Source organism: Pelophylax lessonae (genome assembly GCF_965119305.1).
Source record: "Pelophylax lessonae genome assembly, chromosome: 1".
NCBI lineage: Eukaryota > Metazoa > Chordata > Amphibia > Anura > Ranidae > Pelophylax > Pelophylax lessonae.
The window spans coordinates 594798657-594822444 of NC_138768.1; the positions used below are offsets into that span (position 1 = coordinate 594798657).

At 47.4% G+C, this 23788-nt stretch overlaps 1 protein-coding gene across 1 annotated transcript in view; it reads left to right on the forward strand.

Annotated features, from left to right (window-relative positions):
- LOC309555844 (complement C3-like) overlaps positions 1 to 23788 on the forward strand; it is a 362933-nt gene that overhangs the window by 36822 nt on the left and 302323 nt on the right. The window contains exons 4-5 of the mRNA XM_082258010.1: positions 3353 to 3423; positions 11162 to 11250. Of these exons, the coding sequence (XP_082114136.1) occupies positions 3353 to 3423; positions 11162 to 11250 (160 nt within the window). The remainder of the gene's footprint in view (positions 1 to 3352; positions 3424 to 11161; positions 11251 to 23788) is intronic.

Here is a 23788-nt window from a genome sequence, read left to right on the forward strand (position 1 = left end):
TAGATGTTTTTTTTTTTATTAAAATAATTACAGTGCCATCATGCATATACAGAAAGAGAAGAGATCAGATAATGTAAATGAAACAGTGTGTGTTTAGTATCACTTTAAGATCCTAGCATAGGGTAATACTGTTTTCAACCCGGTAGTTGAGGCCCCACCACACATATGGTCCCTAAAGAGTAGAATTTTAAACCTGATTCAATAGCAAAAATGCTCAAATGGACCAAGGTAACTGGCCAGCAACAATTTGTATAAACTTATATTTTTATGACAGGTATATTGGTGGGTTGGCTGGATCCATTCGATAATTCTTGCTTTTGAAAGCTGAAAGTGATTGAAATAGCTAGAAAATTGCCTGGTATAGTTACGGTAATTTTGGGGTTATAGTAAATGTTAGGTAATAGTTACCTTTTAGGGTTTATTTTAGGAGATGTGTTAGGGCAAGGGTTACGCATTAGTGTCAGATTGTTGACTAGGAATAAAAGAGGGGCTTCGCTCTACCTGGCTGAAACAAGTTTTAGCCAGGCAACAATTGTCCCTGTCTCTGGGAATACTAGTGTCTTGTCCATGGAGTTTAGCATTGTCTTAATTGTTGGTGAGGTTCTCCATGCACCCTCTCCTAGCGTTCCACCATCTTATTTCTGTTTGCACATGCACAGACACACTAGCAGGTCTTTACCAGATGTTTGTAACCTGCCAGAGAGCAATGGCTTGTCTTTGCATATACAGTATCTCACAAAAGTGAGTACACCCTTCACATTTTTGTAAATATATTATACTGTATCTTTTCATGAGACAACACTGAAGAAATTACACTTTGCTACAATGTAAAGTAGTGAGTGTATAGCTTGTATAACAGTGTAAATTTTTTGTCCCCTCCACACACAGCCATTAATGTCTAAACCGCTAGCAACAAAAGTGAGTACACCCCTAAGTGAAAATGTCCAAATTGGGCCCAGAGTGTCAATATTTTTTGTGGCCACCATTATTTTCCAGCACTGCCTTAACCTTATTGGGCATGGAGTTCACCAGAGCTTCACAGGTTGCAACTGGAGTCCTCTTCCACTCCATGATTACATCACGGAGCTGGTGGATGTTGGAGACCTTGCGCTCCTCCACCTTCTGTTTGAGGATGCTCAACAGATGCTCAATAGGGTTTAGGTCTGGACACATGCTCGGCCAGTCCATCACCTTTACCCTCAGCTTCTTTAGCAAGGCAGTGATCATCTTGGAGGTGTGTTCGGGATCGTTATCATGTTGGAATACTGCCCTCCGGCCCAGTCTCTGAAGTAAGGGAATCATGCTCTGCTTCAGTATGTCACAGTACATGTTGGCATTCATGGCTCCTTCAATGAACTGTTGCTCCCCTGTGCTGGCAGCACTCATGCAGCCCCAGACCATGACACTCCCACCACCATGCTTGACTGTAGACAAGGCACACTTGTCTTTGTACTCCTCACCTGGTTGCCATCACACACGCTTGACACCATCTGAACCAAATAAGTTTATCTTGGTCTCATCAGACCACAGGACATGGTTCCAGTAATCCATGTCCTTAGTCTGCTTGCCTTTGGCAAACTGTTTGCGGGCTTTCTTGTGCATCATCTTTAGAAGAGGCTTCCTTCTGGGACGACAGCCATGCAGAACAATTTGATGCAGTGTGCGGCATATGGTCTGAGCACTGACAGGCTGACCCTCCACCCCTTCAACCTCTGCACCAATTCTGGCAGCACTCATATGTCTATTTCCCAAAGACAACCTGTGGATATGACGCTGAGCACGTGCCCTTAACTTCTTTGGTCGACCATGGCGAGGCCTGTTCTGAGTGGAACCTGTCCTGTTAAACCGCTGTATGGTCTTGGCCACCGTTCTGCAGCTCAGTTTCAGGGTCTTGGCAATCTTTTTATAGCCTAAGCCATCTTTATGTAGAGCAACAATTTTTTTTTTTTTTAAGATCCTCAGAGAGTTCTTTGCCATGAGGTGCCATGTTGAACTTTCAGTGACCAGTATGAGAGAGTGAGAGCGATAACACCAAATTTAACACACCTGCTCCCCATTCACACCTGAGACCTTGTAGCACTAACAAGTCACATGACACCGGGGAGGGAAAATGGCTAATTGGGCCTAATTTGGACATTTTCACTTAGGGGTGTACTCACTTTTGTTGCCAGCGGTTTAGACATTAATGGCTGCGTGTTAAGTTATTTTGAGGGGACAGCAAATTTACACTGTTATACAAGTTGTAGACTCACTACTTTACATTGTAGCAAAGTGTGATTTCTTCAGTGTTGTCACATGAAAATGTATAATAAAATATTTACAAAAATGTGAGAGGTGTACTCCCTTTTGTGAGATACTGTAAAGTCTGCAAGTCCCATGAGACCTTGTTCTTAACTGAATCCCTTCCTCCTGGGATGTGTGACGTGACATTCCAGTAGGCAGTGGGGCTGATGGTTCCACATCGGAAGCAGCGGCACCAATCAAAATAAAGGTATTTAGACATAGATAACCAAAGAAACAATATCTGCTATGGTGGAGCTGTTGGGAGAAAGTCTGTCTTCTATGTGAGGGTCAGCCTTAAAGAATGGGGTAGATTTTTTTTTATTACGCTTGTCCTTGGTTTTGAAAACTCTAGGACAGGGGTGTCAAACTCGATTTCATCGTGGGCCACATCAGCATTATGGTTGTCCTCAAAGGGCCAGTTGCATCTGTAAGACTAGATTTCCAGCGCACCCTACCCTCCCTAAAATCAGATGTCAAGAGCTCTCCCCACCATCAGAAGTCATGAGTCCCCACACTCCCTTAAATTACAGTGCACCCCTTACTATGTGCTGCTGCCAGGAAGAAGCTAGGGGCAGAGCTGGGAAGCAGAGAATGCAGGGTCTTGAGGAGGACCAGAGTCTGCTGAATGCTGAGACTAGGGGAGGTGGAGACTAGGACAAGCCACAGAGAGGTGCAGGATCTCTAGGAGCAGTTCTGCCCTCCCTGCTACTAACTGCTGAGACAGTGTGGGGCATTGGACATGAGTTTCTGTGTTGCAGCACAGAGAAGCGCAAGATCTGGCGGAGGTGTCCTTCTCTCTGCTGCTGATTTCTAAAACACGGTGGGGACAGAGATGAGGGGGAGGGGGGGGGGGAAAAGCTGCAAGAGGGGTGTGAGGGCCACATGAAATGGCCTGGTGGGCCGGATTCGGCCCTTAGGCCTTGTTTGACACCCGTGCTCTAGGCTAATAACTGACACAAATCATGCAATTAATGCAGCATGGGACAGAGCATAATGTGGGTCTGGATGTCTGGATGGGGGGGGGTTGTCTATTATTTAATTTTAATATGTGAATTTATTTTTTCTTCAGTCAATTACAGAATTTTTTCAACTAATAAGAACCTGGATCCTAAAGAACGAGAAGTTATAATCCTGTTAGAGGTATGCTTTGCATGAGATAAAGATTATATCCATTTAAAACAAATGTATAAAGCACTGTCATCAAATGCTCTAGGGCACAGTGACTGGGAGTGGCACTGTTCAAAACATGTCTTAATGCCATCTATTTGTTGGCTTAAGAGTATTTATTTTGTGGCAAACAAATGAAAGGCCCAATTTGATTTAACAGATTTAGGACAGAGACAGCAAAAAAAGTTTGGGCTGAACATACACTTTAATGTAAATGTAGCAACTTCCTAGGTAGGTGCTAGTGAGAGAGTATCGTTTTTGGCTCTGTCTGCCTATCAGAGGAGCAAATCTATATTGCTGCCTGCCAATGAATCTGTTAGTGAGGTCTGCTCATTGTGCTCAGTATGTGATTCATTATGTCTAGAGAGTGTTTCACACTGGTCCAATAGGGAGGCTTGTTGGACAGTGGGAGGAAACCTGGCAAATGGATGCAAAGGCTTTGGTACAGTCCTGGTGAATGGCAGGGGCAGGTGGCCTAGGTGCATTCTGGGATACTGTATGAAAGCCAGGAGCACATGTGCTGTGGGGTCTTTGGCTGAAGAGCAGAGTCCCGGAGGAAGGTGGCGGCCTCCCCTGTAGAAGTGGCACGTGGCCTCAGGAAGTCGTCCTAAAGGCCAGAGGAACGGAACTTAACCCAGAGGTCCAGGAGAGGTGACTGAGGGGGAGACACTGGAGACCCTAGAAAAACAGTATTATGAGTACAGGGGCTCGTGTCGAGGGGCCTGACCTGAGGGGGGCCACCCAAGGAGTAGGATAGTCAGTGAGGAGAGTGTACTGAAGATAACCTTAGTTCATCAAGTCATCTTAGAAAAGAGACTTAAATCTTAACCACTTGCCTTCTGTGCACTTAAACACCCTTCCCATCCAGGCCAATTTTCAGCTTTCAGCGCTCTCACACTTTGAATGACAATTGCGCGGTCATGCTACACTGTACCCATATGAAATTTTTATCATTTTTTTCACACAAACAGAGCTTTCTTTTGGTGGTATTTAATCATCTCTGGGTTTTTTATTTTTTACAAAAAAAAAGAAAAAAGACAGAAAATTTTGAAAAAAAAAAAAAAAGTTTTTCTTATTTTCTGCGAGTAAATTTTGAAAATAAATTTTTCTCCCTCACTGATGTGCGCTGATGAGGCGGCACTGATGGGCACTGATAGGCTGCACTTATGGGCACTGATAGGCTGCACTTATGGGCACTGATGAGGTGGCACTTATGGGCACTGATGAGGTGGCACTTATGGGCACTGATGAGGAGGTACTAATATGCCGCACTGATGAGCACTGATAGGCGGCATTGATAGGCGGCACTGATAGGCGGCACTGATAGGCGGCACTGCTGGGCACTGAGAGGTGGCACTGCTGGGTACTGAGAGGTGGCACTGCTGGGCACTGAGAGGTGGCACTGACGGGTGGCACTGATGGGCACTGATAGGCGGCACTGATGGACACTAACGGGTGGCACTGATGGACACTGACAGGTGGCACTGATGAGCACTGATGGGCGGCACTGATGAGCACTGATGGGCAGCACCATCAGTGCCCACACTCAGTGCCCATAGTGCTGCCAGTCAGTGCTCATCAGTGCCTAGATGAGCAGGCACTGATGGGCACTGACTGGCAGCACTATGGGCACTGATTGTGGGCATTGATGGGGGCACTGTGGGCACTGATGGGGGGGCAATGTGTGTGGTTTTTTTACCTTTAGTAATCAGGGCACTGGTGATCAGTGCCCTGATTACATGTCTCTGTGTCCCCAGCGGCTGTCGGCTCCCCCTCCTTCCTCACACTGCAGTGTCTGTGTGAGGAAGGAGCGCCGGCGATGAGAGATGATCTCATATGTTTACATATGAGATCATCTCTCATTGGACGGCTTGATCACGTGGTGAATGGCCGCTGTGAATGGCCATTCACCACGATCTGCGATCGGCCGTGTCCAAGGGACACGGCCGACACAGATTCTCCCCGATGCGCGCTCGCAGGAGCGCGCGGGGGGGCGTGTCACTGGAGGCCGTTTAAAAACGGCCTCCCGAAAATTCGAGTCCGCGCTGCAGCCGTATATAGGCTGTAGCGCGGATGGGAGGGGGTTAAATCTAAAAATTCACCTCATTGGCAAGGTGGATCAACAGCCTGACTGTACCAAAAGATAGAAGTCCTCCAATGTTGTGCATAGTTAATTCGGAGTATCCCACTATTCCCTGCTCCCAACCCTAATTTATAATAAAACCCAAAAACAACTACATACCCCTGGACTGAATATTGGACGAGCCAAAGAGGAAAAGTGAGAGACTGTGCATGTCAAGGTTGCTAATGGTAATTCAGGGGGACCCATAAGTGTGAAATCTGGCAGTCCTCAAGGGGGCAGTGCTACATAAATATTCACAATTCTCTGCCAAGCATAACATGCAAAATCAATTCACATATCACTAACTGAGCAAAAGGGTTTTTCACTTGTTACATGCAACAGGATAAAAAAGGGTAACAATTTATAAACAATTTACAAATTGTAATAGAAAATTTAACTGGATTACAAAGCAGGGTTTCAAAATGTAATTAACCTTAAAGTTTATATTTGTTTCCATAAATAATATGGACAAACAGTGTCGCCATGCAGTGAGAAAAGTGAATAGAATTCCAGGAAACATCACTAGAGGGGTGTCCAGCAGGAGGAAGGAGGTCCTGATTCCTCTATAAAGATCTTTAGTTATACCTCATTTAGAATACTGTTTCCAATTCTGGAGACTTTACTTACAAAAGATATTTATAAGATAGAACAAGCCCAGAGATGAGCAACAAAGGTCTGGGGCATAAAACATATCAGGTGAGACTTCAGGAACTTAATATGTAGAGACTTGAGGAAAGAATGGAAAGGGGAAACCTTTAAATACATCAAGGGGGTGAAAAAGGTTCAGGAAGGCAGAATTTTCAATATGAAACCAAAATCAAGAACACTGGGATACAGTGGCGGCCGGCCCATAGGGGGCGCAGGGGCGCCGCCCCCCCTACCCCAAAAAAAAAAGAAGAAAAAGAAAAAAAAAAGATTAAAAAAAAAAAAAAAATTTTGCCCACAAGGGGCGCCCGCCTCATTGGTGCCTATGGGGGGTGGGGTTTTCCACCCGCAGAGGCGCAGAGAGGCGGCCTTCTGGGGCGTAACTGTAGCGCAGAGCACTGCGCTACACCACCCCCCTTTTGTGATGTCTTGGATCATGATTGGTCCAGACTCCAGCCTGGACCAATCATGATTAAGGACATCCATGCTGACCTCGTTGGGGGCGGTGCCGGTGCGTGCATCAGTCACTCACCGTCACCGCCCGGTCAGCTTCCCGCCGCCGCAGAAGAGGAGTCGCGAGGAGGGGAGAAGCCGCCGCCGGGAGCCGAGCAGAAGAGGACGGACGTCGGAGTAGCGAGGAGGGGGAGAAGCCACCGCCGGGAGCCGAGCCGTCGCCAGGTAAGTGTCTCAGCCAGGGAAGTGCTGACTCGTCACCTGTGCCATGCCTATTCCATCACCTGTGCCATGCATATACCATCATCTGTGCCATGCCTATTCTATCACCTGTGCCATGCCTGTACCATCTGTGCCATGCCTATTCCATCACCTGGGCCATGACCTTACCATCACCTGTGCCATGCCTATTCCATCACCTGTGCCATGCCTGTACCATCTGTGCCATGCATATTCCATCACCTGTGCCATGCCTATACCATCTGTGCCATGCCTATTCCATCACCTGTGCCATGCCTGTACCATCTGTGCCCTGCCTATACCATCACCTGTGCCATGCCTGTACCATCTGTGCCATGCCTATTCCATCACCTGTGCCATGCCTATACCATCATCTGTGCCATGCCTATTCTATCACCTGTGCCATGCCTGTACCATCTGTGCCATGCCTATTCCATCACCTGTGCCATGCCTATACCATCATCTGTGCCATGCATATTCTATCACCTGTGCCATGCCTATACCATCTGTGCCATGCCTATTCCATCACCTGTGCCATGCCTATACCATCTGTGCCATGCCTATTCCATCACCTGTGCCATGCCTGTACCATCTGTGCCCTGCCTATACCATCACCTGTGCCATGCCTGTACCATCACCTGTGCCATGCCTGTACCATCTGTGCCATGCCTATTCCATCACCTGTGCCATGCCTATACCATCTGTGCCATGCCTATTCCATCACCTGTGCCATGCCTGTACCATCACCTGTGCCATGCCTGTACCATCACCTGTGCAATGCCTATTCCATCACTTGTGCCATGCCTATTCCATCACCTGTGCCATGCCTATACCATCACCTGTGCCATGCCTATTCCATCACCTGTGCCATGCCTATTCCATCATCTGTGCCATGCCTATACCATCATCTGTGCCATGCCTATTCCATCACCTGTGCCATGCCTATACCATCTGTGCCATGCATATACCATCACCTGTGCCATGCCTGTACCATCTGTGCCATGCCTATTCCATCACCTGTGCCATGACCTTACCATCACCTGTGCTATGCCTATTCCATCACCTGTGCCATGCCTGTACCATCTGTGCCATGCATATTCCATCACCTGTGCCATGCCTATTCCATCACCTGTGCCATGCCTGTACCATCTGTGCCCTGCCTATACCATCACCTGTGCCATGCCTGTACCATATGTGCCATGCCTATTCCATCACCTGTGCCATGCCTATTCCATCATCTGTGCCATGCCTATTCTATCACCTGTGCCATGCCTGTACCATCTGTGCCATGCCTATTCCATCACCTGTGCCATGCCTATACCATCATCTGTGCCATGCCTATTGTATCACCTGTGCCATGCCTATACCATCTGTGCCATGCCTATTCCATCACCTGTGCCATGCCTATACCATCTGTGCCATGCCTATTCCATCACCTGTGCCATGCCTGTACCATCTGTGCCCTGCCTATACCATCACCTGTGCCATGCCTGTACCATCACCTGTGCCATGCCTGTACCATCTGTGCCATGCCTATTCCATCACCTGTGCCATGCCAATACCATCTGTGCCATGCCTATTCCATCACCTGTGCCGTGCCTGTACCATCACCTGTGCCATGCCTGTACCATCACCTGTGCCATGCCTGTACCATCACCTGTGCAATGCCTATTCCATCACTTGTGCCATGCCTATTCCATCACCTGTGCCATGCCTATACCATCACCTGTGCCATGCCTATTCCATCACCTGTGCCATGCCTATTCCATCATCTGTGCTATGCCTATACCATCATCTGTGCCATGCCTATTCCATCACCTGTGCCATGCCTATACCATCTGTGCCATGCCTGTACCATCCCCTGTGCCATGCCTGTACCATCACCTGTGCAATGCCTATTCCATCACTTGTGCCATGCCTATTCCATCACCTGTGCCATGCCTATACCATCACCTGTGCCATGCCTATTCCATCACCTGTGCCATGCCTATTCCATCACCTGTGCCATGCCTATACCATCATCTGCGCCATGCCTATTCCATCACCTGTGCCATGCCTATACCATCTGTGCCATGCCTATTCCATCACCTGTGCCATGCATATACCATCATCTGTGCCATGCCTATTCTATCACCTGTGCCATGCCTGTACCATCTGTGCCATGCCTATTCCCTCACCTGTGCCATGATCTTACCATCACCTGTGCCATGCCTATTCCATCACCTGTGCCATGCCTGTACCATCTGTGCCATGCCTATTCCATCACCTGTGCCATGCCTATACCACCTGTGCCATACCTATTCCATCACCTGTGCCATGCCTGTACCATCTGTGCACTGCCTATACCATCACCTGTGCCATGCCTGTATCATCTGTGCCATGCCTATTCCATCACCTGTACCATGCCTATACCATCATCTGTGCCATGCCTATTCTATCACCTGTGCCATGCCTATACCATCTGTGCCATGCCTATTCCATCACCTGTGCCATGACCTTACCATCACCTGTGCCATGCCTATTCCATCACCTGTGCCATGCCTGTACCATCTGTGCCGTGCCTATTCCATCACCTGTGCCATGCCTATACCATCTGTGCCATGCCTATTCCATCACCTGTGCCATGCCTGTACCATCTGTGCCCTGCCTATACCATCACCTGTGCCATGCCTGTACCATCTGTGCCATGCCTATTCCATCACCTGTGCCATGCCTATACCATCTGTGCCATGCCTATTCCATCACCTGTGCCATGCCTGTACCATCACCTGTGCCATGCCTGTACCATCACCTGTGCCATGCCTGTACCATCACCTGTGCAATGCCTATTCCATCACTTGTGCCATGCCTATACCATCACCTGTGCCATGCCTATTCCATCACCTGTGCCATGCCTATTCCATCACCTGTGCCATGCCTATACCATCATCTGTGCCATGCCTAATCCATCACCTGTGCCATGCCTATACCATCTGTGCCATGCCTATACCATCACCTGTGCCATGCCTATACCATCACCTGTGCCATGCCTGTACCATCACCTGTGCCATGCCTGTACCATCACCTGTGCAATGCCTATTCCATCACTTGTGCCATGCCTATTCCATCACCTGTGCCATGCCTATACCATCACCTGTGCCATGCCTATTCCATCACCTGTGCCATGCCTATACCATCACCTGTGCCATGCCTATACCATCACCTGTGCCATGCCTATACCATCATCTGTGCCATGCCTGTGCCATGCCTGTACCATCACCTGTGCCATGCCTATACCATCTGGGCCATGCCTGTACCATGACCTCAAAGTCACGCAATTTTTTACCGCGTTTTTTGCCGCAAAGCAATACCTATTACATTTTTCTTTTTGCGCCCCCCCCAAAAATTTTGAGTACCAGCCGCCACTGCTGGGATATGACCTCAAACTAGCTGGAGGAAACGAATCTTAGTATTATACGGTATCATTTTACAGAAAGGGTAATTTCTGCTTTAAACAGACTTGCAGTAGAGGTAGTGAACAGTAAGTGGATTTAAAGCCGATTTCCACCAAAAGTGGAACTTCTGCTCATTTGCTTCCTCCCCCCCCCCCCTCCAATGCCACATTTGGCACCTTTCAGGGGGGAGAGGGTACCTGTTTTTAACAGGTACCCTTCCCCACTTCCGGGAGACGGCGTTGTGACACTGTTACTCTGAAGTTTGGCCCCCTCCTCCCCCCCCCCCCGCTGAGCCAATCTGAATGTGCAGCATGCATCACGCATGCGCAGTAGGGACCCGCCCGTGAAGCCGCAAGGCTTCACTGCCGGGTTCCCTTACCGGCGATGGCGGCGGCACCCGACAGCCGATGGAAACATCGGCTGCGGTGCCGACATCGCTGGACTCCAGGACAGGTAAGTGTCCTAATATTAAAAGTCAGCAGCTACAGTATGTGTAGCTGCTGACTTTTAATTTTTGGAGGGGGAGGCTGGAACACCGCTTTAAGTATGTGGAACAAACCTAGATTTATACTCACAAGAAAATGTTAAAAAAAGAAAATATATATATGTGTGTATGTGTACTCAGCTCCAGATTTTGAATTATTTTTACAGCAGGCATGGCGTATGATACTTTATTATGTTTATAATATGTATTAATTCACAAGTCACATTCACTTAACCAATACAATATGTAAAATGGTGTACATGTGAGTATATACATTTGTATTTGTGAGGAAGAGTGAGAAATAGAAAAATATATTAATGTTCATGTTTACAGAATCCTGAAGGTATAATTGTGAATAAGGACACTCGTTTAATAAAGAATGGAATATTTGCCTTCACAGTGAAGCTCCCAGAGCTGGTCAGGTAAGTTTGCGTTTCTTTTGATCATGTCCTCAGTTTCATATCAGTTTAACCATCAAGGAGATGTAGGTAAACATTGCACTCTTCAATCAGGGCCTATACTGTATTGATCCATCCAATGGACACAATTGTATAAAAAGCTGCACACATTCTCCAGTGCGCCCCCACAATAACTGCATGTTACATCATAGCTGTTTGATATCTGATCTAATATTTTATGGCTGTGAAAGCCATTTGTAAACAATACACAGTCCTCGGGATCGGTTCACACTGGTGAGATGCGGGAACCAGCGCAATACCTGTGCAGGTTCCCACATCACATCTGTCTTGCAGGCCATTCACACTGCTCTCTAGGAACTGCTGCGGGTGTCTATGTTAAGTAGAGATGGCCTTTGCGGTTCGCCCGGCGGTCGGTAAGCGGCGAATTTTGCTTGTTCGCTACCTGCCAAATTTGCGAACACAGTATAATATACTTTGTAGAAAGCATATTATAGTGGATTAGTACTATTATTGTGCACTGTGCAGCATTGTGACAGGTGTGGTGGTCAGCGTTTCTGCAGCAACACTACACACAGTGACAAAAGCACTTATAATTTATTATAACTAGTGTGATAGACCAATTGCCCCCCCCCCCAATGCCACATATTGAAGTGGGGTGTTATCTGAGTAAACTTTTTCAAGTGTATTTGTGTCATGCAACAATATTGCCTAGTTTGCTGAGTGAAGTCTGGTACACACAGCGCCTGACTCACTGGCCAATTTTTTGAACTGGTGTGCTACACCAATGCCACATATTGAAGTGGGGTGTTATTTAATAGTATAATTTTCTAAGAGTGTATTTTAGTCCTGCAAAAATTTGGCCTCTCGCTGTATAAACAGTGCTACACACAGTGACAACAGTTACTGGCCAATTATTTGTAGAACTGGTGTAATAAACCTGTGCCCCCCCCCCCCCCCAATGCCACATATTGAAGTGGGGTGTTATTTAATAGTATAATTTTCTAAGAGTGTATTTTAGTCCTGCAAAAATTTGGCCTCTTGCTGTATAAACAGTGCTACACACAGTGACAACAGTTACTGGCCAATTATTTGTATAATGCCACATATTAAAGTGGGGTGTTATCTGAGTAAACTTTTTCAAGTGTATTTGTGTCATGCAACAATATTGCCTAGTTTGCTGAGTGAAGTCTGGTACACACAGCACCAAACTCACTGGCCAATTTTTTGAACTGGTGTGCTACACAAATGCTCCCCCCCCAATGCCACATATTAAAGTGGGGTGTTAACTGAGTAAACTTTTTCAAGTGTATTTGTGTCATGCAACAATATTGCCTAGTTTGCTGAGTGAAGTCTGGTACACACAGCGCCAAACTCACTGGCCAATTTTTTGAACAACTGGTGTGATAAACCAGTGGCCCCCCAATACCACATATTGACATGGGGTGTAATCTGAATATACTTTCATAAGTGTATTTGTGTCCTGCAACAATATTGCCTCTTTTGCTGAGTGAAGTCTGCTACACACAGTGCCAAACTCGCTGGCCAATTTTTTGAACAACTGGTGTGATAAAGCAGTGGCCCCCCAATACCACATATTGACGTGGGGTGTAATCTGAGTATACTTTCATAAGTGTATTTGTGTCCTGCAACAATATTGCCTCTTTTGCTGAGTGAAGTCTGCTACACACAGTGCCAAACTCGCTGGCCAATTTTTTGAACAACTGGTGTGATAAGCCAGTGCCCCCCCCAATACCACATATTGACGTGGGGTGTAATCTGAGTATACTTTCATAAGTGTATTTGTGTCCTGCAACAATATTGCCTCTTTTGCTGTGTGAAGTGCCTCTTTTGCTGTGTGAAGTCTGCTACACACAGTGCCAAACTCACTGGCCAATTTTTTGAACAACTGGTGTGATAAGCCAGTGGCCCCCCAATACCACATATTGACGTGGGGTGTAATCTGAGTATACTTTCATAAGTGTATTTGTGTCCTGCAACAATATTGCCTCTTTTGCTATGTTAACTCTGATACAAACAGTGCCAAACTCACTGGCCAATTTTTTGAACAACTGGTGTGATAGACCAGTGGCCCCCCCAATAGCACATATTGAAGCGGGGTGTTATTTAACAGTATACTTTTCTAAGATTGTATTTTAGTCCTGCAAAAATTTGGCCTCTTTTGCTGTGTTAACTGTGCTACACACATTGACAACAGATACTGGCCAATTATTTATAGAACTGGTGTGATAAACCTGTGGCCACCCAATACCACAGATTGAAGCGGCGTGTTATCTACACAGACACATGGTCTAGCAAACATGGGCAGGGAAGGTATATCACTTTTACTGCCCACTGGGTGAACCTTCTGACGGCCGTTAAGCATGCAACCCATGGCACCCGTGTAGATTTAGTTGTACCACCACGGATTGCAAGCAGGCCTGCCTCTTCTTCTCCTCCTCCTCCATCCTCCCTCTCCTCCTCCGCTGACTCCTCCTCTTCCGCTGCTACCGTCTCTTCTCCTGCGCCGCCCAATATCCCCAGAACCTATTCCACATGCCAGGTGAGACGTTGCCATGCTGTGCTGTGTCTTTTGTGCCTGGAAGCCAAGAGCCACACTGGTCCTGCACTCCTTTCAGTTCTGCGTTCACAGGCAGATCAGTGGCTGAGACCGCTGAATTTGTCAGTTGGTAAAGTGGTGTGCAACAACGGTGCCAATCTGCTGAGTGCCCTGAAACAGGGCAAAATACCACGCGTGCCATGCATGGCACACGTCCTGAACTTGGTGGTGCAGCGATTCGTTGCCAAATACCCTGGGGTCCAGAACATCTTGCGGCAGGCCAGGAAAATCTCGGGCCATTTCCGAAGATCTTACACAGCCATGGCTCGCCTTGCTGAGATTCAGCGGCGACACAACCTGGCCCTTAGGCGTCTTATTTGTGACTGCCCAACGCGATGGAATTCAACGTTGCATATGCTCGATAGGCTGCTCCAGCAGAAACGTGCAGTTAAGGACTACCTGTTCAAACTCGGTGGCAGGACAGGTTCTGGGGAGCTTGGGTTTTTTTCAACTCGGCAGTGGCTGCTCATGCGGGACACATGCAGACTTCTGCGGCCATTCGATGAGATCACCAAACTGGTCAGTCACGACCAGGGCGCCATAAGTGACATCATACCTTATGCCTTCTTTCTGGAGCGTGCATTGTGTCGTGTCATTGATCAAGCCGTCGAGGAGCAGGAGCAGGAAGATCAGGAAGTCGCAATGTTGAATGAATTCCCAGGGGGTGCTACTCCATCTGAGACAAATCAACAGCAGGAGTCTGAAGAGGAGTCAAAGGAGGAGAATGGTGCTGGGGGGGATGAGGAGGAGCAAGAAGACCATGCTTTAAACCTTTCTGGGATCCCTGGTGTTATCCGTGGATGGGTGGAGGAGAACGAGGATGACATTATCCTGGATGATGAGCTGGAAGCAGGCCACTATACCGCTTCCAGTTTAGTGGGAATTAGGGCCTACATGCTGCAGTGTTTTAAGGGGGACCCCCGTATAAAACGCATAAAGGCCAAGGACCAGTACTGGGTGGCAATGTACTTAGACCCCCGGTACAAACACAAAATGACTGAAATGTTCCCACAATCACAGGGCGGTCAGAATGCAGCACTTCCCGGCCTTGCTGCCGGAAATGCTGCATTCTGCTTTTCCGTGCGCTGGCAGAGGAATTTCCAGTTAGACAGTTGCGGGCAGCAATCCAACAGCGCCTGCAAGAAGAGAGAGGGCAGTTGGAAGATGTCTTGGTCACTTCAGATATGAGATCCTTCTTTCAGCCGAACCATCGACAGCTGTACTCCAGATCCAGCAAGAGGGAACGCCTAGACCGTCAGGTGTCCGACTACATCGGGTTAACAGCCGATGTGGACGCTCTGAGGAGTGATGAACCCCTGGACTACTGGGTGGGCAGGCTTGACCTCTGGCCAGAGCTTGCACAATTTGCAATGGAAATGTTGGCTTGCCCCCCATCCAGTGTCCTGTCCGAAAGGACGTTCAGCGCAGCAGGGGGCATCGTAACCAATAAGCGCACTCGCCTAGCTCATGACAGTGTAGACTACCTCACATTTATAAAAATGAATGAGGCATGGATCTCTGAGGAATTCAACACATGTGACCAGTAGACCAGGTTTCATCGAAATTCCTCCACCCACAACAATTCCTGGTCCTTGGCTTCGCTACATACAGCGGCATAAAAGGCATTTCATGTCCATTGAATGGCAAATTTTTGGGGCCTTTCAGGGCCGACAATTATTTTTTCTGTGAATGCCTAATGTACCTCCAGCCACCAAATACTGAGTTCTTTGCTGTCAGTTCAAACCATGTGAGCTAATTTTTGTAGCCTATACAGGCCGACACTTACTGTTCTGTGTACAGTGAATGCCTACCATACCTCTAGCCATCAAAAACGAAGTTTTTTGCTGTCAGTTCAAACCATGTGAGCTAGTTTTTGGAGCCTATACAGGCCGACACTTACGGTTCTGTGTACTGTGAACGCCTACCGTACCTCTAGCCATCAAAAACTAAGTTTTTTGCTGTCCGTTCACACCATGTGAGCTAATTTTTGCAGCCTATACAGGCCGACACTTACTTCTGTATACTGTGTGAATGCCTAATGTACCTTCAGCCACAGAATACTACGTACTTAGCAGTCAGGTAAACCCATGTGGGCTAATGTTTGGTGCCTGGATTGGGTGACACTTACTTCTGTGTCCTGTGAATGCCTAATGTACCTTCAGCCACAGAATACTACATTCTTAGCTGTCAGGTAAACCCATGTGGGCTAATTTCTCTGTCGCTCATTGACAGACGTAGTCTTCTTGATTCACAAGAACTGGGTTATGTTGTCTCCGCAGGAGTAGGACTAGGCAGAAAGAAAAAACGTTCTGGCTCCACCCTAGGGGCAGTCCCAGAGGGTATATCCTCCCTCTCTCTGCTACAAGGCATCAGTTTTTTTCTGTCTAGTCAGGAGTAAGGACCTAAGTTCCTTGCTGGGATCTCTGGTCCTGCCAAGATTTTTTTTAGAAAAAATATTTTTTTTAGGTAGTTTTCTCCAGTGTTTTTTCCTGTGAGATCTTCAAGCAAATATGCCGGACTGGGCGACACTAGTGGTCACCCCAGCCGGCCTACGAGCGCGCGCAGACCATTGCATTGCGCTTGGTCGGCCGCGACACATTCAAGTAAGTATGCGGGGCCGGGAGACGGGCTGGATGTTGAGATCCAGTGGTCACCCCGGTTTCTGCCTACGAGCGCGTGCAGACCAGAGCTCCGCGCTGGGTCGGCCGCGACGGAGTCCCTTTGGAGGGACTGACCTTGCGAGTTAAAAGTCTCGCTTGGACGCCAGGAACCAGAGAGTCGAGGCGTCCGGAGTGGTCCACAACCCCCCACCCCGGTGGAGAGGGTATTGTGAAGAGAGGGTGCCTGTCGGTTCGGTATGGTGAGTAAACGTTCCCTTTTTTCCTCGTTATGAGGCAGTATGAATTATGGGCCCCTCCATACATGGTCAGTATCTGTCTGACACTAAAAGTCCCCCTTGTAAATACAGCATGTGTTTGGTGGGAAGTGGACTTGGTTTGAGAGCTAACACTCTACCCAGGAGACTGTAGTATTACTGCAGACATAGGAGGTATAATCCTACCTTAATTGTAGTGTACCTCCTGCAGATCGATAAACCGCCATTTAGCAGAGATGCAGGTGGATGTGCTGGGAAAAACGATTTCGGCAGTCTGCCGCCATTTTGCCGTAGACCGGGTGCATGAATGTCCTCAGGTCACGCCGGCCGCCATGTTTTTGGAGTCTATTGTCTCCTGTATGGGGGCGGCCATGTTTGATGAGCCCAGCTACCTCGTGGAGAGCTGGGAACGCCGGAAGGCGTACACAGGGGGCGGAGCCACGTCCTTCTACCCGGGAAAACGAACACAGATCTTTCCAGTCTGTAAAAGACAGACGCTGACTGCAGTTGGTTGGAAACTTCTCTGCATCGGGTGGTGAGCCTTGAGGGTCCCTCTCTCTCTCTGTGGGGATAGAGAAGCAAGTACTCTGAGGGGCGCTATTGCGCTAGGGGGATACACATAAAAAAAAAAAAAGGAGGTATTTTTTATTTTAAAAAAAAAAAAAAGATGTTTTTTTCTTTTTTACTGGCAAAATGTCCTGGATTAACATGGACCCTGCCACTCATGTATCTCCACCAGATCCCTTCGAGGGGTCTGCAGGATCCTCCAGCACCCCACTGACAATTGAATCCTTGTCAGCTATTATGGAAACTTTTGTGTCCCGGGTGGAAGTGGCTTGTCAGGGACAGGGCGCAAGCCCCCGCCTAACCCCATTTTATCTGAAACTTCGGATTCAGAATCTGAGCCTATTTCTGCAGTTGCAGGTACCTCATCTGGGATTGGTGGCTCGGGTACTGTCTCTTCAGACAGTGAGGAGGATGTTTCGGCATCAGCCATAGCCCGAGAGGAAGCGTTGGTAAACACACTCATTGTATCTGTTCAAGAAACCTTAAGATTACAGGGTACTCCATCGGAAATAGCTGAAACTGAAATCCCCTTTTGGGACTAAAAAACGCATCAAAGTGGCGAAGGTTTTTCCATTGCCCAAATGTTTGGGCAATCCAATCAAAGAAGAATGGAGTCTGCCAAAACGCACTTCTGCTATTTCCAAACGCATTAACAGACGTTATCCGTTTGAGGAAACCCTCATTAAGAAATGGACAGAACCACCTGTGGTGGATTCACCAATTGCTAGATTGAATAAGCCACGGTTATTCCATTAGAAGACGCTCCGTCTTTTAAAAGATCCGGTGGATCGCAAGATAGAAACTATGTCTCACACCACGTTTTTCCTTGATTGGATCAGCTTTCAGACCAATAATTGCTATTGGGCTGGTTTTGCAGACTGTAACCGAATGGACCAAATGGTTACGCCGGGACTTAGAAGAGGTCCCCCAGGCGGTATCAGATTTGTTGGAACAGATGATACAGGGGTTACAGTTTGTGTGTGATGCGGCGTTAGACGCCACTCCATTTTTGGCGCGAGCATCAGTTTCAGCAGTGGTTCTCAGGCGTACACTGTGGCTAAAAGGTTGGTTAGCCGACCAAGGTTCCAAAAAAGCATTGGCTAATATCCCCTTTTTAGGAGAGCGTTTATTTGGAGCCAACTTAGATGAGATCATTAAGGATCTCACGGGTGAAAAGAGCACCTTTTTACCGCAAAATGCTAAGGGTAAAGGAACTCGTCAAAGACGAGGGCCTTCTTTCTCTGCTCACAAAAAGTTTTTTCGGGTGAAAAAATTAAGTCCTCCAAAGCTCCTTCAGGAGGCTTCAGGGGACGTTGGTCGGGCAAGCAAAAGCCCGCCCCCTCCAGACCTGAAGATAAGTCGACCAAAGCCTGAAGGTGCGCCCCCACCCATAATTGGGGTGGGGGGACGTCTTCGCCGGTTCCCGGATCCATGGCTTTCCAGAATCCCGGACAAGTGGGTTTGCGAAATCATAAGATCAGGGTACAAGATCGAGTTTCGATCTCTCCCACCGGCGCGATTCTTCCCTTCCAATATCCGACTATCCCCGGATCGTTTAGAAGATCTGCGGAGAGCAGTCACGGATTTACTACAACAAGGAGTGGTAGTCCACGTTCCTTGGACAGAACGTTTTTTCTAGGGTTTTATTCAAACCTATTTACAATACTCAGGAAAGAGGGCAAAGTGCGTCCAATTCTGGACTTAAGGGCACTCAATTCCTTTCTCAACATAAGAAAATTCAAAATGGAATCCAGTAGCAGCCTTCCTCCATTCAGGGGATGTCCTAGCGTCCATAGAATCTAGGACGCCTATCTTCACATTCCCATTTTCGCAGGGAGAACCACTATCAGTTTGTGGCGTTACCTTTTGGTCTCGCCACGGCTCCTCGGGTCTTCACGAAGGTGTTGGCCCCAATGTTGGCACTACTGCGCCAAAGAGGCATATCGATTCTAGGTTACCTAGACGATCTCCTGCTTCATGCAGAGTCTCTTCAGACCCTGCTACAAAACCTAGAAATTACTATAATTTCTTTACAGGAATTCGGGTGGCTGGTGAACCAGCAAAAGTCATTTCTGGTTCCCACCCAGAGGCTCGAATATCTGGGTCTAATTCTAGACACGTTCAGGACAAGAGTTTTCCTTCCGGTAGGGAAACTCCGGAAGATTCAATCAGCAGTCCAGTTGTTACTATCCAACAGCTGGTCTTCCCTTCGGACTTGCATGAGGGTTCTGGGTTTGATGGTGGCTTCCTTCGAAGCAGTCCCATTTGTCCAGTCCCATACCCGAATTCTTCAGCAAGAGATTCTTATCAGATGGAATCGGAATCCGGAATCTCTGGACTATCGGATCCGATTGAGCAAACAGACCAGAGACTCTCTGGTCTGGTGGCTTCAGTCTCCGATACTCAGCCAGGGAAAGTCATTTCTGCCAATATATTGGACGATAGTGACCACGGATGCCAGCCTATCCGGATGGGGAGGAATTCTCGGTCTGTTATCCGTTCAGGGACTTTGGTCCCCGGAAGAATCCAGGTTACCGATAAATGTGTTGGAACTGAGAGCGATCAGACTTTGTCTGATTCACTGGACCGAGCAGCTCCAGGGCAGCCCGGTTCGGATCAAGTTGGACAACGCCACGGCCGTAGCTTATGTCAATCACCAGGGGGGCACCAAGAGTGTCCGAGCGGCCAAGGAAGTGGCTTGCATTCTTCGCTGGGCCGAACGATTTGTTCCAGCTATCTCTGCGGTGTTCATTCCGGGGGTGGAAAATTGGCAGGCAGATTATCTCAGCCGTCAGACTCCGGATCAGGGGGAATGGTCCCTCCATCCAGAAGTTTTCCACCAGTTGTGCCTACGTTGGGGCACCCCGGATGTGGATCTGTTGGCATCACGATTCAACAGAAAAAGTACAGAGATTCGTGGCTCGCTCCCGCGATCCTCTAGCAGAGACCGCAGAAGCACTGGTCACCCCGTGGGGGCAATACCAGCTAATGTATGCCTTCCCTCCTCTTGGGTTACAGCCAAGACTTCTTCGCAGGATAGAGGAGGAAGGAATTCCAGTAATCCTGGTAGCTCTGGACTGGCCTCGTCGAGCTTGATACGCCGACTTGGTCAGACTGGTGGCGGACGTCCCGTGGAGACTTCCTCTCAGGGAGGATCTACTGTCTCAGGGACCGATCTTCCATCCTGCTTTACGATCGCTGGTTTTTAAACGGCCTGGTTATTGAGACCCAGGTGCTGAAGGACAAGGGATTGTCAGCTTCAGTTATTCCTACTTTAGTTAAAACAAGGAAAGCGACTTCCAGAAAGATTAACATCGTACATGGAAGTCTTATATTGTGTGGTGTGAATCCCTTGGGTTCCATCTACATCTGTATTCGGTAGCCCGAATATTGGCTTTTCTGCAACAGGGAGTTGAGCAGAAGCTGGCCTTGAGTGTTATCAAGGGTCTGGTTTCAGCATTGCTATCTTCTTTCAGAAGCCTTTGGCTACTTATTCCTTGGTGCGGAATTTCATACAGGGGGTGCGACACCTGGCTCCGCCAGTGCACGCGCCGTTACCATCCTGGGATCTTAATTTGGTGCTGTCGGTTCTTCAGACACCTCCCTTTGAAAATATAAGGGAGATTCCCTTGCTTACTTTATCCCAGAAGGTGGCCTTCTTGGTGGCTATCACTTCTGCACGCAGGGTGTCAGAACTGGCTGCATTATCCTGTTGTTCCCCAGATCTGGTGGTTCATAGGGATAAGGTTGTTCTTCATCCGAATCCATCCTTCCTTCCTAAGGTGGTTTCAAAGTTTCATTGAATGAGGACAGTGTATTGTCCTTCCTATGTCCTTAGCCCAATCATCCTCGAGAATTTGCATGGCATTCCTTGGATGTAGTTCGGGCGATCAGGATATATTTGAATACTACGGATTCAATTTGTAAGACGGATTCACTGTTTGTGATCACGGATGGCCCTAAGAAGGGGTTGCCTGTTCTGCTGCGACCATCTTTAGATGGATCAGACAGACGGTGGTATAGGCTTATTTTATCTAAGGGTCGGGATCCCCCGTTCCCTGTTAAAGCGCATTCTACTCGGGCGCTTAGAGTTTCCTGGACCTTCCGCCATCAGGCGTCAGTGGTTCAGGTTTTCAAGGCGACTGTTTAGTCGTCGGTTCATACCTTTACAATATTGTATAAGGTTTATGTGATGGCATCGTCAGATGCCTCTTCTGGCCGCAAGGTTCCTGCAGGCCACTGTTTGAGGAGACTGTTGGTCTACCTCGAGGATTTGTGGGGTAGGTCTCATCTGTTTACTCGATGAGTCCTTTGATACTTCTGGTTGGCTCCGGTTGAGCCTTCTAGATTGGATTTTGATTTCTGTCAATCCCACCCCTCATTTGTGGCACTGCTTCTGGATGTCCCAGTTCTTGTGAATCAAGAAGACTACGTCTGTCAATGAGCGACAGAGAAAATCGGATTTTTGTAAGATCTTACCGTAAAATCCTTTTCTCTTAGCTCATTGACAGACGTAGTACCCGCCCCTCTATCATTGAGTTGGGTTGGGTTAAATTCCCTGTTGCTGCTTTGTGACAGAACTGATGCCTTGTAGCAGAGAGAGGGAGGATATACCCTCTGGGACTGCCCCTAGGGTGGAGCCAGAACGTTTTTTCTTTCTGCCTAGTCCTACTCCTGCGGAGACAACATAACCCAGTTCTTGTGAATCAAGAAGACTACGTCTGTCAATGAGCTAAGAGAAAAGGATTTTACGGTAAGATCTTACAAAAATCCGATTTTTTGGGGCCAATACTGGCCGACACTTACTTCTGTTACCTGTGAATGCCTAATGTACCTTCAGCCACAGAATACTACGTTCTTAGCTGTCAGGTAAATGCATGTGGGCTAATTTTTGGGGCCTGGAATGGCCGACACGTCTTTATCCCGTGAATGCCTAATTTTTCAGACTGGAAATGAAAATCAATGGGTCTGTAAAGGTTCCGCCAAATTGTGGAATGGATGTGGACCCATTTTACAGATGTGTGAATGGACCCTATATGTATTAGACAATGTATTTACCGGCTGCTGTCAGTTCTGGCTGATTTATGAAAAAAAATATATATATATTTTTTGCTGTAAAAAAAATAAATAAAAAATTTAGGGCAACTTTTTCGATTGCAATACTTCTGTTATGACATTGTCCATGTGCTGGGACTACTTGTGCACAGCTAGTACGTCTTTTGTGGCTGCAAATATGACCTAAAGGTTTTTAAAGTTCGCCTCCCATTAAAGTCAATGGGGCCCGCCGCAAACTCGCGGTTCGCAGACTTTTGAGAAAATTTGCGGCTGGTGTTCGCGAACCGCCCCGGCCGATGTTCGTCCATCACTGATGTTTAGTGGACACCCCCAAATCAGTTGGCAGAATGCAGTGCGAACTGTGAAATCCGATAGGAATCGGATCACATGGGTCTGACCATGTGTTCAGATTCCAGTACAGACTAAATAAAGGGTCCTGCACCATTTTAGTCCAAATGCGATGCAATTTCAGCCATACAAACTGTATGGCTGAATAAGCATCGCACAGACATCGCATGTGATGTGCAGAGCAATGCTGTGCGAATCACATGCGATGTCTGGCATTGCATTAGTGTGAACCCAGCCTTAATGACCTTTCGCTGTAGTTCATTTACATGTTTTCTTAGCACACTGCATTAAACAGTAATAAAGGCACAAATTTCAGGATAGAGTGCCATCAAAAGGCCCATTAGAAGGTGGGTGGGAATCCAGGGCTATAAAGTCCAGATCACATCTAAGATTAGGTTAGCTTCAGCTTAAGTTACACAGTTCTCCACCTTTCTCCTTCGACCTATGCCATGATTCTTGACTAAAATCCATGGCTGTGAACAATTCACCCTTTTATTGTTGCATCAATTATTTCTTACTGATCTTCAAAATGTTGCCTTTTTTATGCAGTATTCAGGTGATGTATCTGAAAATTGCTTTGATTAAATGCTATGTGTAAACATTTTCAGTATTAAGAAAGTAATTCTCTTTAGGTGAACTGGTCTATTCCAGTGCACAAGGGGATTGAAAAAAAAAAACAGGATGCTCCTTCACCAAACATAAAGCTCTGTTGGTTATCAAAAATTCTGACTCCAAACTTAAGAGGTTAACAGCACTTAAGCATGAGGCACCGCCAAACGGTCACCTGGTCCCACTGCAGCAAGGACAGCCAGCTTCTCAGCTCCTCCACCCATTTAAACAGTAGCCTCAGATATCAGATGATGCAAGCCCAAATTGAGGTCATGATTGAGCTCATGCCAAATTTACAGCCTCAGTGTAAGCCCCGGTTTACCACGAAAGAAAAAAGGAAGAACCATAGTACATTACTGTACTATATACAGTACCAAGCAATGTTTTACAAAGGAATTGTACTCACGGATGAAGAAAGAAATCAAACAGCATAAAAACAACTCAGCATACTCCCTAGTCCAGTGTGCATG